This window comes from Protomyctophum parallelum, assembly GCF_964188405.1.
Source record: "Protomyctophum parallelum genome assembly, chromosome: 9".
Classification (NCBI taxonomy): Eukaryota; Metazoa; Chordata; class Actinopteri; order Myctophiformes; family Myctophidae; genus Protomyctophum; species Protomyctophum parallelum.
In genome coordinates this window covers 52,728,715-52,743,714 of record NC_139706.1, presented here as the reverse complement: position 1 = coordinate 52,743,714, position 15,000 = coordinate 52,728,715, and the positions used below count along the sequence as shown (strand labels likewise).

Sequence of the window (15,000 nt, the reverse complement as noted above, 5' to 3'; positions counted from 1 at the left end):
CAGTACAAACATAAATATGAGGGATTGGCAATAAAGTGCTGGCTTTCATAGACCGTAAATTTACGGTCATGGCTCAAAAAGTATTAACAACACTATCCGAGAGGCTAAATGTCATCAGATGGTGGTCCGTGGCTCAGATGGGTCTGAGAGGCTAAATGTCATCAGATGGTGGTTCCGTGGCTCAGATGGGTCTGAGAGGCTAAATGTCATCAGATGGTGGTCCGTGGCTCAGATGGGTCTGAGAGGCTAAATGTCATCAGATGGTGGTCCGTGGCTCAGATGGGTCTGAGAGGCTAAATGTCATCAGATGGTGGTTCCGTGGCTCAGATGGGTCTGAGAGGCTAAATGTCATCAGATGGTGGTCCGTGGCTCAGATGGGTCTGAGAGGCTAAATGTCATCAGATGGTGGTTCCGTGGCTCAGATGGGTCTGAGAGGCTAAATGTCATCAGATGGTGGTCCGTGGCTCAGATGGGTCTGAGAGGCTAAATGTCATCAGATGGTGGTCCGTGGCTCAGATGGGTCTGAGAGGCTAAATGTCATCAGATGGTGGTCCGTGGCTCAGATGGGTCTGAGAGGCTAAATGTCATCAGATGGTGGTCCGTGGCTCAGATGGGTCTGAGAGGCTAAATGTCATCAGATGGTGGTCCGTGGCTCAGATGGGTCTGAGAGGCTAAATGTCATCAGATGGTGGTCCGTGGCTCAGATGGGTCTGAGAGGCTAAATGTCATCAGATGGTGGTCCGTGGCTCAGATGGGTCTGAGAGGCTAAATGTCATCAGATGGTGGTTCCGTGGCTCAGATGGGTCTGAGAGGCTAAATGTCATCAGATGGTGGTCCGTGGCTCAGATGGGTCTGAGAGGCTAAATGTCATCAGATGGTGGTCCGTGGCTCAGATGGGTCTGAGAGGCTAAATGTCATCAGATGGTGGTCCGTGGCTCAGATGCTGAATAGCCCATTCTGAACGGGCACCCATTTTGGTGTTGGCATCATGTTATGCTTTAGCTATTGAAAAATAGCAGATCTACAAGCTCACCGAGTGGCGCGATACGAGCTTGTAGGTCTGCTATTTTTGAAAAATCTAAAAAAACGACTGACATTTTTAGAATCTGATCTCAGGTCAGAATGGGTTCATCAGACCCAGTGTTTGTCCGGCGGAAACCTCGTATGAATCTGATCTCAGGTCAGAATGGGATAAATAAATAATAGACCTTGACGTGAAAAAGGTTGAAAACCACTTTGTTATTAATACAAAAATACTGTCCTTCAAATAGCCCCCGGGCCCAGGCCAAGGAGCTGGAGGTGTGTGTGTGTGACTGTGTGTGTGTGTGTGTGTGTGTGTGTGTGTGTGTGTGTGTGTGTGTGTGTGTGTGTGTGTGTGTGTGACTGTGTGTGTGTGTGTGTGTGTGTGTGTGTGTGTGACTGTGTGTGTGTGTGTGTGTGACTGTGTGTGTGTGTGTGTGTGTGTGACTGTGTGTGTGTGTGTGTGTGTGTTAAACACATAAATATGCTTCTGACAGGCGACCCAGTAAAGTGATATCTCAACCAGGGAGTCGCACCAGCAATGGGAAACAATAACACTCCAGCTATGGGAACAATAACAGCTCTTCTCTCTCAGAGAAGCAGAACCCGGTTGTTGCCAAGTACTGCTCATTACAAGCGACTTTTATACTTTTTTAATCCCGTCAAGTGAAGTCGCAAATATTATTGGTACTGTATAGTGGTATAGGTTGTTTTTTTCTCAGACCTGGGTGCTTATTTCTCTCACCAGATCTGGCGACACTGGATCATGACAGTATTTCAGAGAGAGCACTTCAACCGAATAGTAAATTCTTCCCCCCCCCCCCCCCTCCCCCCCCTCCCTCCCATTTGCTCAATATTGACCCAGAGCTGTGTAAAAGTAGGAGGGGGGGGGGGGGGGGGGGGGGGGGGGGGGGCATCAATCAGGAGGAGGTGGAAAAAGTTACTAGTATTCTTTGCTTTGTAGAGATGTAGAAATACCTACTTTTAAATGGACAAAGTGAACCAAATCTGTTTTAAATCCAGGACGAGATCATCTTGTGAATATATATATATATATATATATATATATATATATATATATATATATATATATATATATATATATATATATACATATTCTATTTCTTTCTCGCTCCCAATCTAAACTATGGAATGAACTTCCCATTGCAGTCAGAACTACAGACTCACTCCCAATCTAAACTATGGAATGAACATCCCATTACAGTCAGAACTACAGACTCACTCCCAATCTAAACTATGGAATGAACTTCCCATTACAGTCAGAACTACAGACTCACTCCCAATCTAAACTATGGAATGAACTTCCCATTGCAGTCAGAACTACAGACTCACTCCCAATCTAAACTATGGAATGAACTTCCCATTGCAGTCAGAACTACAGACTCACTCCCAATCTAAACTATGGAATGAACTTCCCATTGCAGTCAGAACTAAAGACTCACTCCCAATCTAAACTATGGAATGAACTTCCCATTGCAGTCAGAACTGCAGCATCACTCCCAATCTTCCACCGTAGTCTGAAAACCTACCTTTTCAGACTCCACCATGGCCCATAGCACTTACCCTACCCCCTTAGATAGCACTTTATGTAGACTCAGATAGTAGACTTAGGTTAGCATTGTTATTTTAGACAGACTTATAGCTCGTTACGTAGACGGCATTAGAACTGCATTTCATGTAGTCATAGCACTTTATAGTACACATGTATATTGTATAATATATAATATAGTATAGTATGTATAGTTGACAATTTACAATTTACAATGTAGGCATTTAGCAGACGCTCTTAATCCAGAGCGACTTACATTAAGCAAGAACAAAAAGCATGGGAATACATCACATAAAAACATTTATCATGAAACATGCGTAAGCTAAGAAAGTAACAGTGGAATATCTATATAATGAAACTATACATATAAACTATACATCTATACTACTATGCTATACATATGTACTATGGCGTGCTATGACTACATACAATGCAATTATGGTGCTGTCTACATAACATGCTATAAGTCTGTATCAAATGCTATCTAAGTCTACAGAAATGCTATCTAAGGGGGTATAGGGTAAGTGCTATGGGCCATGATGCTCCACTGTTACGTTCTTAGTTTATACATGATTCACGATAACTACTTTTTATATATTATGTGATGTATGACATGCTTTAGTTTTTTCTTAAATGTAAGTCGCTCTGGATCAAGAGCGTCTGATAAATGACTACATTGTAAATTTAAGTGGTTACTGTATGTTTGGTAAAAACAAAGAACAATAATGATCAGAATCTACACAAAGTAACGTTAAGTTTTCAAACAAAAGCAGTGCAGTACAAAGTAAGATAATATCTGACGTAGTGGAAATTAGAAATACTCGAAATAACTAGTAAATGCAGTGCAGTACAAAGTAAGATAATAATCTGACCGGATCCGAGACGTAAAAAAGAAGTAGAAGTTAAAGTATAGTGGAAAGTAGAAATACTCGAGTACAAATAACTAGTGAATGTACTTAACCCATTCTGGGGCAGGAACCCGTTTTGGTGTCAGCATTATGCTATGCTTTAGCTATTGAAAAATAGCAGATCTACAAGCTCATAGCGCGCCACCGTGTGGCGCGCTATGAGCTTGTAGATCTGCTATTTTCTTTTTAAATCGAAGAACGACTGACATATAGAAACATAGCTTTTTCAGAAAAACTGTCATTTTCAAACAGACATTTGTAGAATCTGATCTCAGGTCAGAATGGGTTAATAATGAAAACTGTCAGGATGTAATAAGACATTTTTTAGAATCTGATCTCAGGTCAGAACGGGTTAAGTTCCTTTCCGCCAGTGGCCAGGAGGAAAAGCCGCCGATGTGGGAGACACTACAACCCTGGTCCAAAACAGGCCCGTTAGGCCCGGCCCGAGGGGACACTTTAAACACCTCCAGTAGTAATTCACTGGGTTGTGTTTTCTGTCCCTGCTTCCAGCGCTGTGTCGGGCTGGAACGCAGGCAGAATGTTTGGTTTGTGGAAAACATTCCTTTTACGCCGAGCTAGTCCAACAAAACTTAACCCTTAACAAAATCTTAACAGAGTCTTTAGAAGGTGATGAGCGGACTAAATCACTGGCTAAGAGTCTTTAGAAGGTGGTCGCGCTGAGCGGACTAAATCACTGGCTAAGAGTCTTTAGGAGGTGGTCTCGCTGAGCGGACTAAATCACTGGCTAAGAGTCTTTAGAAGGTGGTCTCGCTGAGCGGACTAAATCACTGGCTAAGAGTCTTTAGAAGGTGGTCACGCTGAGCGGACTAAATCACTGTCTAAGAGTCTTTAGGAGGTGGTCTCGCTGAGCGGACTAAATCACTGGCTAAGAGTCTTTAGAAGGTGATCTCGCTGAGCGGACTAAATCACTGGCTAAGAGTCTTTAGAAGGTGGTCTCGCTGAGCGGACTAAATCACTGGCTAAGAGTCTTTAGGAGGTGGTCACGCTGAGCGGACTAAATCACTGGCTGAGAGTCTTTAGAAGGTGGTCTCGCTGAGCGGACTAAATCACTGGCTAAGAGTCTTTAGAAGGTGGTTGCGCTGAGCGGACTAAATCACTGGCTAAGAGTCTTTAGAAGGTGGTCGCGCAGAGCGGACTAAATCACTGGCTAAGAGTCTTTAGAAGGTGGTCGTCGCTGAGCGGACTAAATCACTGGCTAAGAGTCTTTAGAAGGTGGTCGCGCTGAGCGGACTAAATCACTGGCTAAGAGTCTTTAGAAGGTGGTCGCGCTGAGCGGACTAAATCACTGGCTAAGAGTCTTTAGGAGGTGGTCGCGCTGAGCGGACTAAATCACTGGCTAAGAGTCTTTAGGAGGTGGTCTCGCTGAGCGGACTAAATCACTGGCTAAGAGTCTTTAGAAGGTGGTCGCGCTGAGCGGACTAAATCACTGTCTAAGAGTCTTTAGGAGGTGGTCGCGCTGAGCGGACTAAATCACTGGCTAAGAGTCTTTAGAAGGTGGTCGCGCTGAGCGGACTAAATCACTGGCTAAGAGTCTTTAGGAGGTGGTCTCGCTGAGCGGACTAAATCACTGGCTAAGAGCCTTTAGGAGGTGGTCTCGCTGAGCGGACTAAATCACTGGCTAAGAGTCTTTAGAAGTTGGTCGCGCTGAGCGGACTAAATCACTGACTAAGAGTCTTTAGAAGGTGGTCGCGCTGAGCGGACTAAATCACTGGCTAAGAGTCTTTAGAAGGTGGTCTCGCTGAGCGGACTAAATCACTGGCTAAGAGTCTTTAGGAGGTGGTCGCGCTGAGCGGACTAAATCACTGGCTAAGAGTCTTTAGGAGGTGGTCGCGCTGAGCGGACTAAATCACTGGCTAAGAGTCTTTAGGAGGTGGTCTCGCTGAGCGGACTAAATCACTGGCTAAGAGTCTTTAGAAGGTGGTCGCGCTGAGCGGACTAAATCACTGTCTAAGAGTCTTTAGGAGGTGGTCGCGCTGAGCGGACTAAATCACTGGCTAAGAGTCTTTAGAAGGTGGTCGCGCTGAGCGGACTAAATCACTGGCTAAGAGTCTTTAGGAGGTGGTCTCGCTGAGCGGACTAAATCACTGGCTAAGAGCCTTTAGGAGGTGGTCTCGCTGAGCGGACTAAATCACTGGCTAAGAGTCTTTAGAAGTTGGTCGCGCTGAGCGGACTAAATCACTGACTAAGAGTCTTTAGAAGGTGGTCGCGCTGAGCGGACTAAATCACTGGCTAAGAGTCTTTAGAAGGTGGTCTCGCTGAGCGGACTAAATCACTGGCTAAGAGTCTTTAGGAGGTGGTCGCGCTGAGCGGACTAAATCACTGGCTAAGAGTCTTTAGGAGGTGGTCACGCTGAGCGGACTAAATCACTGTCTAAGAGTCTTTAGGAGGTGGTCGCGCTGAGCGGACTAAATCACTGGCTAAGAGTCTTTAGGAGGTGGTCTCGCTGAGCGGACTAAATCACTGGCTAAGAGTCTTTAGGAGGTGGTCTCGCTGAGCGGACTAAATCACTGGCTAAGAGTCTTTAGGAGGTGGTCGCGCTGAGCGGACTAAATCACTGGCTAAGAGTCTTTAGGAGGTGGTCTCGCTGAGCGGACTAAATCACTGGCTAAGAGTCTTTAGAAGGTGGTCGCGCTGAGCGGACTAAATCACTGTCTAAGAGTCTTTAGAAGGTGGTCTCGCTGAGCGGACTAAATCACTGGCTAAGAGTCTTTAGGAGGTGGTCACGCTGAGCGGACTAAATCACTGGCTAAGAGTCTTTAGGAGGTGGTCGCGCTGAGCGGACTAAATCACTGGCTAAGAGTCTTTAGAAGGTGGTCTCGCTGAGCGGACTAAATCACTGGCTAAGAGTCTTTAGGAGGTGGTCTCGCTGAGCGGACTAAATCACTGGCTAAGAGTCTTTAGGAGGTGGTCTCGCTGAGCGGACTAAATCACTGGCTAAGAGCCTTTAGGAGGTGGTCTCGCTGAGCGGACTAAATCACTGGCTAAGAGTCTTTAGAAGTTGGTCGCGCTGAGCGGACTAAATCACTGGCTAAGAGTCTTTAGAAGGTGGTCGTCGCTGAGCGGACTAAATCACTGGCTAAGAGTCTTTAGGAGGTGGTCTCGCTGAGCGGACTAAATCACTGGCTAAGAGTCTTTAGAAGGTGGTCGTCGCTGAGCGGACTAAATCACTGGCTAAGAGTCTTTAGGAGGTGGTCTCGCTGAGCGGACTAAATCACTGGCTAAGAGTCTTTAGAAGGTGGTCTCGCTGAGCGGACTAAATCACTGTCTAAGAGTCTTTAGAAGGTGGTCTCGCTGAGCGGACTAAATCACTGGCTAAGAGTCTTTAGGAGGTGGTCACGCTGAGCGGACTAAATCACTGGCTAAGAGTCTTTAGAAGGTGGTCTCGCTGAGCGGACTAAATCACTGGCTAAGAGTCTTTAGGAGGTGGTCACGCTGAGCGGACTAAATCACTGGCTAAGAGTCTTTAGGAGGTGGTCACGCTGAGCGGACTAAATCACTGTCTAAGAGTCTTTAGGAGGTGGTCGCGCTGAGCGGACTAAATCACTGGCTAAGAGTCTTTAGGAGGTGGTCGTCGCTGAGCGGACTAAATCACTGGCTAAGAGTCTTTAGGAGGTGGTCGCGCTGAGCGGACTAAATCACTGGCTAAGAGTCTTTAGAAGGTGGTCGCGCTGAGCGGACTAAATCACTGGCTAAGAGTCTTTAGAAGGTGGTCGTCGCTGAGCGGACTAAATCACTGACTAAGAGTCTTTAGGAGGTGGTCGCGCTGAGCGGACTAAATCACTGTCTAAGAGTCTTTAGAAGGTGGTCTCGCTGAGCGGACTAAATCACTAGCTAAGAGTCTTTAGGAGGTGGTCTCGCTGAGCGGACTAAATCACTGGCTAAGAGTCTTTAGAAGGTGGTCGCGCTGAGCGGACTAAATCACTGGCTAAGAGTCTTTAGGAGGTGGTCTCGCTGAGCGGACTAAATCACTGGCTAAGAGTCTTTAGAAGGTGGTCGCGCTGAGCGGACTAAATCACTGGCTAAGAGTCTTTAGAAGGTGGTCGCGCTGAGCGGACTAAATCACTGACTAAGAGTCTTTAGAAGGTGGTCGCGCTGAGCGGACTAAATCACTGACAGACTGACCTATTGTAATAAGATAATTTAATATTGTAATTAGATCATTTAATATTGTAATTAGATCACAGACAGACTCACCTATTGTAATAAGATAATTTAATATTGTAATTAGATCATTTAATATTGTAATTAGAACACAGACAGACTGACCTTTGTTCCCACGGTCGTCTCCCCAGGAGTTCTCCACTCTCCACTTCTCATAGAGGTCCTCCTTATCGCCCTATTGGTGGAGAGGAGAGAGGGGAGTGAAAAATGAAAAATGTCTGTGCCCTTGATAATGTATTTCATAAATGTGGACATTTAAATGTGTGTGTGTGTGTGTGTGTTTGTGTGCGTGCGTGTGTGCGTGTACCTTGTCGGTCACAGCGGTCAGGATCATAGCGTGGGTCATCAGAGAGTCTCCGTAGATCAGCCTCTCTGCTTTGGAGAGATTCTTCACCGAGATGCCGAACACCAGCTCATGGTTGAACCTAGAGCGCACACACACACACACACACACACACACACACACACACACGGTTGGCGAAAGGGCCTTCCTGTGTGTAGTCGGCATGTTCTCCCCGTGTCCCCTAGGGTAGGTACCCTCACATGTTCTCCCCGTGTCCCCTAGGGTAGGTACCCTCACATGTTCTACCCGTGTCCCCTAGGGTAGGTACCCTCACATGTTCTCCCCGTGTCCCCTAGGGTAGGTACCCTCACATGTTCTCCCCGTGTCCCCTAGGGTAGGTACCCTCACATGTTCTCCCCGTGTCCCCTAGGGTAGGGTACCCTCACATGTTCTCCCCGTGTATCCTAGGGTAGGTACCCTCACATGTTCTCCCCGTGTCCCCTAGGGTAGGTACCCTCACATGTTATCCCCGTGTCCCCTAGGGTAGGTACCCTCACATGTTCTCCCCGTGTCCCCTAGGGTAGGTACCCTCACATGTTCTCCCCGTGTCCCCTAGGGTAGGTACCCTCACATGTTCTCCCCGTGTCCCCTAGGGTAGGTACCCTCACATGTTATCCCCGTGTCCCCTAGGGTAGGTACCCTCACATGTTCTCCCCGTGTCCCCTAGGGTAGGTACCCTCACATGTTCTCCCCGTGTCCCCTAGGGTAGGTACCCTCACATGTTCTCCCCGTGTCCCCTAGGGTAGGTACCCTCACATGTTCTCCCCGTGTCCCCTAGGGTAGGGACAGAGACTGACCACTGCATTCTACTCACACGTTCATGTCGTTTATGCCCAGCTTGCCGTGGAAATGCTTCCCTACATCACACCCGAACCACACCGCCTGGAGAGGAGAGGAGAGAGGGGAGGGTTAGGGTTAACATGGAGAGGAGAGGAGAGAGGGGAGGGTTAGGGTTATAATGGAGAGGAGAGGAGAGAGGGGAGGGTTATAATGGAGAGGAGAGGAGAGGGTTAGGGTTATAATGGAGAGGAGAGGAGAGCAGAGTGACCTACCTCCCCCTCCTTAATGCTCTGGTTGTTGTAGTAGTGAGTAGTTGACCTACCTCTCCCTCCTTAATGCTCTGGTTGTTGTTGTAGTGAGTAGTTGACCTACCTCTCCCTCCTTAATGCTCTGGTTGTTGTTGTAGTGAGTAGTTGACCTACCTCTCCCTCCTTAATGCTCTGGTTGTTGTTGTAGTGAGTAGGTGACCTACCTCCCCCTCCTTAATGCTCTGGTTGTTGTAGTAGTGAGTAGGTGACCTACCTCCCCCTCCTTAATGCTCTGGTTGTAGTAGTAGTGAGTAGGTGACCTACCTCCCCCTCCTTAATGCTCTGGTTGTTGTTGTAGTGAGTAGGTGACCTACCTCCCCCTCCTTAATGCTCTGGTTGTTGTAGTAGTGAGTAGTTGACCTACCTCCCCCTCCTTAATGCTCTGGTTGTTGTTGTAGTGAGTAGTTGACCTACCTCCCCCTCCTTAATGCTCTGGTTGTTGTTTGTAGTGAGTAGGTGACCTACCTCCCCCTCCTTGATGCTCTGGTTGTTGTTGTTGTAGTGAGTAGTTGACCTACCTCTCCCTCCTTGATGCTCTGGTTGTTGTTGTAGTGAGTAGTTGACCTACCTCTCCCTCCTTGATGCTCTGGTTGTTGTTGTAGTGAGTAGGTGACCTACCTCCCCCTCCTTAATGCTCTGGTTGTTGTAGTAGTGAGTAGGTGACCTACCTCCCCCTCCTTAATGCTCTGGTTGTTGTTGTAGTGAGTAGGTGACCTACCTCCCCCTCCTTAATGCTCTGGTTGTTGTTGTAGTGAGTAGTTGACCTACCTCCCCCTCCTTAATGCTCTGGTTGTTGTTGTAGTGAGTAGGTGACCTACCTCCCCCTCCTTAATGCTCTGGTTGTTGTAGTAGTGAGTAGGTGACCTACCTCCCCCTCCTTAATGCTCTGGTTGTTGTTGTAGTGAGTAGGTGACCTACCTCTCCCTCCTTGATGCTCTGGTTGTTGTTGTTGTAGTGAGTAGTTGACCTACCTCCCCCTCCTTAATGCTCTGGTTGTTGTTGTAGTGAGTAGGTGACCTACCTCCCCCTCCTTAATGCTCTGGTTGTTGTTGTAGTGAGTAGGTGACCTACCTCCCCCTCCTTAATGCTCTGGTTGTTGTAGTAGTGAGTAGTTGACCTACCTCCCCCTCCTTGATGCTCTGGTTGTTGTTGTAGTGAGTAGTTGACCTACCTCTCCCTCCGTAATGCTCTGGTTGTTGTTGTAGTGAGTAGTTGACCTACCTCCCCCTCCTTAATGCTCTGGTTGTTGTAGTAGTGAGTAGTTGACCTACCTCCCCCTCCTTGATGCTCTGGTTGTTGTTGTAGTGAGTAGGTGACCTACCTCCCCCTCCTTAATGCTCTGGTTGTTGTTGTAGTGAGTAGTTGACCTACCTCCCCCTCCTTAATGCTCTGGTTGTTGTAGTAGTGAGTAGGTGACCTACCTCCCCCTCCTTAATGCTCTGGTTGTTGTTGTAGTGAGTAGTTGACCTACCTCCCCCTCCTTAATGCTCTGGTTGTTGTAGTAGTGAGTAGGTGACCTACCTCCCCCTCCTTAATGCTCTGGTTGTTGTAGTAGTGAGTAGGTGACCTACCTCCCCCTCCTTAATGCTCTGGTTGTTGTTGTAGTGAGTAGGTGACCTACCTCCCCCTCCTTAATGCTCTGGTTGTTGTTGTAGTGAGTAGGTGACCTACCTCCCCCTCCTTAATGCTCTGGTTGTTGTTGTAGTGAGTAGTTGACCTACCTCCCCCTCCTTAATGCTCTGGTTGTTGTTGTAGTGAGTAGGTGACCTACCTCTCCCTCCTTAATGCTCTGGTTGTTGTAGTAGTGAGTAGGTGACCTACCTCCCCCTCCTTAATGCTCTGGTTGTTGTTGTAGTGGGTAGTTGACCTACCTCCCCCTCCTTAATGCTCTGGTTGTTGTTGTAGTGAGTAGGTGACCTACCTCCCCCTCCTTAATGCTCTGGTTGTTGTAGTAGTGAGTAGGTGACCTACCTCCCCCTCCTTAATGCTCTGGTTGTTGTTGTAGTGAGTAGGTGACCTACCTCCCCCTCCTTAATGCTCTGGTTGTTGTAGTAGTGAGTAGGTGACCTACCTCCCCCTCCTTAATGCTCTGGTTGTTGTTGTAGTGAGTAGTTGACCTACCTCCCCCTCCTTAATGCTCTGGTTGTTGTAGTAGTGAGTAGTTGACCTACCTCCCCCTCCTTAATGCTCTGGTTGTTGTAGTAGTGAGTAGGTGACCTACCTCCCCCTCCTTAATGCTCTGGTTGTTGTAGTAGTGAGTAGGTGACCTACCTCCCCCTCCTTAATGCTCTGGTTGTTGTAGTAGTGAGTAGGTGACCTACCTCCCCCTCCTTAATGCTCTGGTTGTTGTTGTAGTGAGTAGGTGACCTACCTCCCCCTCCTTAATGCTCTGGTTGTTGTTGTAGTGAGTAGGTGGCCTACCTCCCCCTCCTTAATGCTCTGGTTGTTGTTGTAGTGAGTAGTTGACCTACCTCCCCCTCCTTAATGCTCTGGTTGTTGTTGTAGTGAGTAGGTGACCTACCTCTCCCTCCTTAATGCTCTGGTTGTTGTTGTAGTGAGTAGGTGACCTACCTCCCCCTCCTTAATGCTCTGGTTGTTGTAGTAGTGAGTAGGTGACCTACCTCCCCCTCCTTAATGCTCTGGTTGTTGTTGTAGTGAGTAGGTGACCTACCTCTCCCTCCTTGATGCTCTGGTTGTTGTTGTTGTAGTGAGTAGTTGACCTACCTCCCCCTCCTTAATGCTCTGGTTGTTGTTGTAGTGAGTAGTTGACCTACCTCCCCCTCCTTAATGCTCTGGTTGTTGTTGTAGCGAGTAGGTGACCTACCTCCCCCTCCTTAATGCTCTGGTTGTTGTAGTAGTGAGTAGTTGACCTACCTCCCCCTCCTTGATGCTCTGGTTGTTGTTGTAGTGAGTAGTTGACCTACCTCTCCCTCCGTAATGCTCTGGTTGTTGTTGTAGTGAGTAGTTGACCTACCTCCCCCTCCTTAATGCTCTGGTTGTTGTTGTAGTGAGTAGGTGACCTACCTCCCCCTCCTTAATGCTCTGGTTGTTGTAGTAGTGAGTAGTTGACCTACCTCCCCCTCCTTAATGCTCTGGTTGTTGTTGTAGTGAGTAGGTGACCTACCTCCCCCTCCTTAATGCTCTGGTTGTTGTTGTAGTGAGTAGGTGACCTACCTCCCCCTCCTTAATGCTCTGGTTGTTGTAGTAGTGAGTAGTTGACCTACCTCCCCCTCCTTGATGCTCTGGTTGTTGTTGTAGTGAGTAGGTGACCTACCTCCCCCTCCTTAATGCTCTGGTTGTTGTTGTAGTGAGTAGGTGACCTACCTCCCCCTCCTTAATGCTCTGGTTGTTGTAGTAGTGAGTAGGTGACCTACCTCCCCCTCCTTAATGCTCTGGTTGTTGTAGTAGTGAGTAGGTGACCTACCTCCCCCTCCTTAATGCTCTGGTTGTTGTTGTAGTGAGTAGGTGACCTACCTCCCCCTCCTTAATGCTCTGGTTGTTGTTGTAGTGAGTAGTTGACCTACCTCCCCCTCCTTAATGCTCTGGTTGTTGTAGTAGTGAGTAGTTGACCTACCTCCCCCTCCTTAATGCTCTGGTTGTTGTTGTAGTGAGTAGGTGACCTACCTCCCCCTCCTTAATGCTCTGGTTGTTGTTGTAGTGAGTAGGTGACCTACCTCCCCCTCCTTAATGCTCTGGTTGTTGTTGTAGTGAGTAGGTGACCTACCTCCCCCTCCTTAATGCTCTGGTTGTTGTAGTAGTGAGTAGTTGACCTACCTCCCCCTCCTTAATGCTCTGGTTGTTGTTGTTGTAGTGAGTAGTTGACCTACCTCCCCCTCCTTGATGCTCTGGTTGTTGTAGTAGTGAGTAGTTGACCTACCTCCCCCTCCTTGATGCTCTGGTTGTTGTTGTAGTGAGTAGGTGACCTACCTCCCCCTCCTTGATGCTCTGGTTGTTGTTGTAGTGAGTAGGTGACCTACCTCCCCCTCCTTAATGCTCTGGTTGTTGTTGTAGTGAGTAGGTGACCTACCTCCCCCTCCTTAATGCTCTGGTTGTTGTTGTAGTGAGTAGGTGACCTACCTCCCCCTCCTTAATGCTCTGGTTGTTGTTGTAGTGAGTAGGTGACCTACCTCCCCCTCCTTAATGCTCTGGTTGTTGTAGTAGTGAGTAGGTGACCTACCTCCCCCTCCTTAATGCTCTGGTTGTTGTTGTAGTGAGTAGTTGACCTACCTCCCCCTCCTTAATGCTCTGGTTGTTGTTGTAGTGAGTAGGTGACCTACCTCCCCCTCCTTAATGCTCTGGTTGTTGTAGTAGTGAGTAGTTGACCTACCTCCCCCTCCTTAATGCTCTGGTTGTTGTAGTAGTAGTGAGTAGTTGACCTACCTCCCCCTCCTTAATGCTCTGGTTGTTGTAGTAGTGAGTAGTTGACCTACCTCCCCCTCCTTAATGCTCTGGTTGTTGTTGTAGTGAGTAGTTGACCTACCTCCCCCTCCTTGATGCTCTGGTTGTTGTAGTAGTGAGTAGTTGACCTACCTCCCCCTCCTTAATGCTCTGGTTGTTGTAGTAGTGAGTAGTTGACCTACCTCCCCCTCCTTAATGCTCTGGTTGTTGTAGTAGTAGTGAGTAGTTGACCTACCTCCCCCTCCTTAATGCTCTGGTTGTTGTTGTAGTGAGTAGTTGACCTACCTCCCCCTCCTTGATGCTCTGGTTGTTGTAGTAGTGAGTAGTTGACCTACCTCCCCCTCCTTAATGCTCTGGTTGTTGTTGTAGTGAGTAGTTGACCTACCTCCCCCTCCTTAATGCTCTGGTTGTTGTTGTAGTGAGTAGGTGACCTACCTCCCCCTCCTTAATGCTCTGGTTGTTGTAGTAGTGAGTAGTTGACCTACCTCCCCCTCCTTAATGCTCTGGTTGTTGTAGTAGTAGTGAGTAGTTGACCTACCTCCCCCTCCTTAATGCTCTGGTTGTTGTAGTAGTGAGTAGTTGACCTACCTCCCCCTCCTTAATGCTCTGGTTGTTGTTGTAGTGAGTAGTTGACCTACCTCCCCCTCCTTGATGCTCTGGTTGTTGTAGTAGTGAGTAGTTGACCTACCTCCCCCTCCTTAATGCTCTGGTTGTTGTAGTAGTGAGTAGTTGACCTACCTCCCCCTCCTTAATGCTCTGGTTGTTGTAGTAGTAGTGAGTAGTTGACCTACCTCCCCCTCCTTAATGCTCTGGTTGTTGTTGTAGTGAGTAGTTGACCTACCTCCCCCTCCTTGATGCTCTGGTTGTTGTAGTAGTGAGTAGTTGACCTACCTCCCCCTCCTTGATGCTCTGGTTGTTGTTGTAGTGAGTAGTTGACCTACCTCCCCCTCCTTAATGCTCTGGTTGTTGTTGTAGTGAGTAGTTGACCTACCTCCCCCTCCTTGATGCTCTGGTTGTTGTAGTAGTGAGTAGGTGACCTACCTCCCCCTCCTTAATGCTCTGGTTGTTGTTGTAGTGAGTAGTTGACCTACCTCCCCCTCCTTAATGCTCTGGTTGTTGTTGTAGTGAGTAGGTGACCTACCTCCCCCTCCTTAATGCTCTGGTTGTTGTAGTAGTGAGTAGTTGACCTACCTCCCCCTCCTTAATGCTCTGGTTGTTGTTGTTGTAGTGAGTAGTTGACCTACCTCCCCCTCCTTGATGCTCTGGTTGTTGTAGTAGTGAGTAGTTGACCTACCTCCCCCTCCTTGATGCTCTGGTTGTTGTTGTAGTGAGTAGGTGACCTACCTCCCCCTCCTTGATGCTCTGGTTGTTGTTGTAGTGAGTAGGTGACCTACCTCCCCCTCCTTAATGCTCTGGTTGTTGTTGTAGTGAGTAGGTGACCTACCTCCCCCTCCTTAATGCTCTGGTTGTTGTTGTAGTGAGTAGGTGACC

General features: G+C 47.9%; 1 protein-coding gene across 1 annotated transcript in view; it reads right to left on the bottom strand.

The window, feature by feature from the left end:
• Window positions 1-15,000, bottom strand: part of blmh (bleomycin hydrolase) — an 89,984-nt gene that overhangs the window by 9,214 nt on the left and 65,770 nt on the right. Inside the window, exons 9-11 of the mRNA XM_083773014.1 lie at window positions 8,838-8,905; window positions 7,988-8,105; window positions 7,786-7,855 (exon numbers count right to left, since the gene is read on the bottom strand). Of these exons, the coding sequence (XP_083629140.1) occupies window positions 7,786-7,855; window positions 7,988-8,105; window positions 8,838-8,905 (256 nt within the window). The remainder of the gene's footprint in view (window positions 1-7,785; window positions 7,856-7,987; window positions 8,106-8,837; window positions 8,906-15,000) is intronic.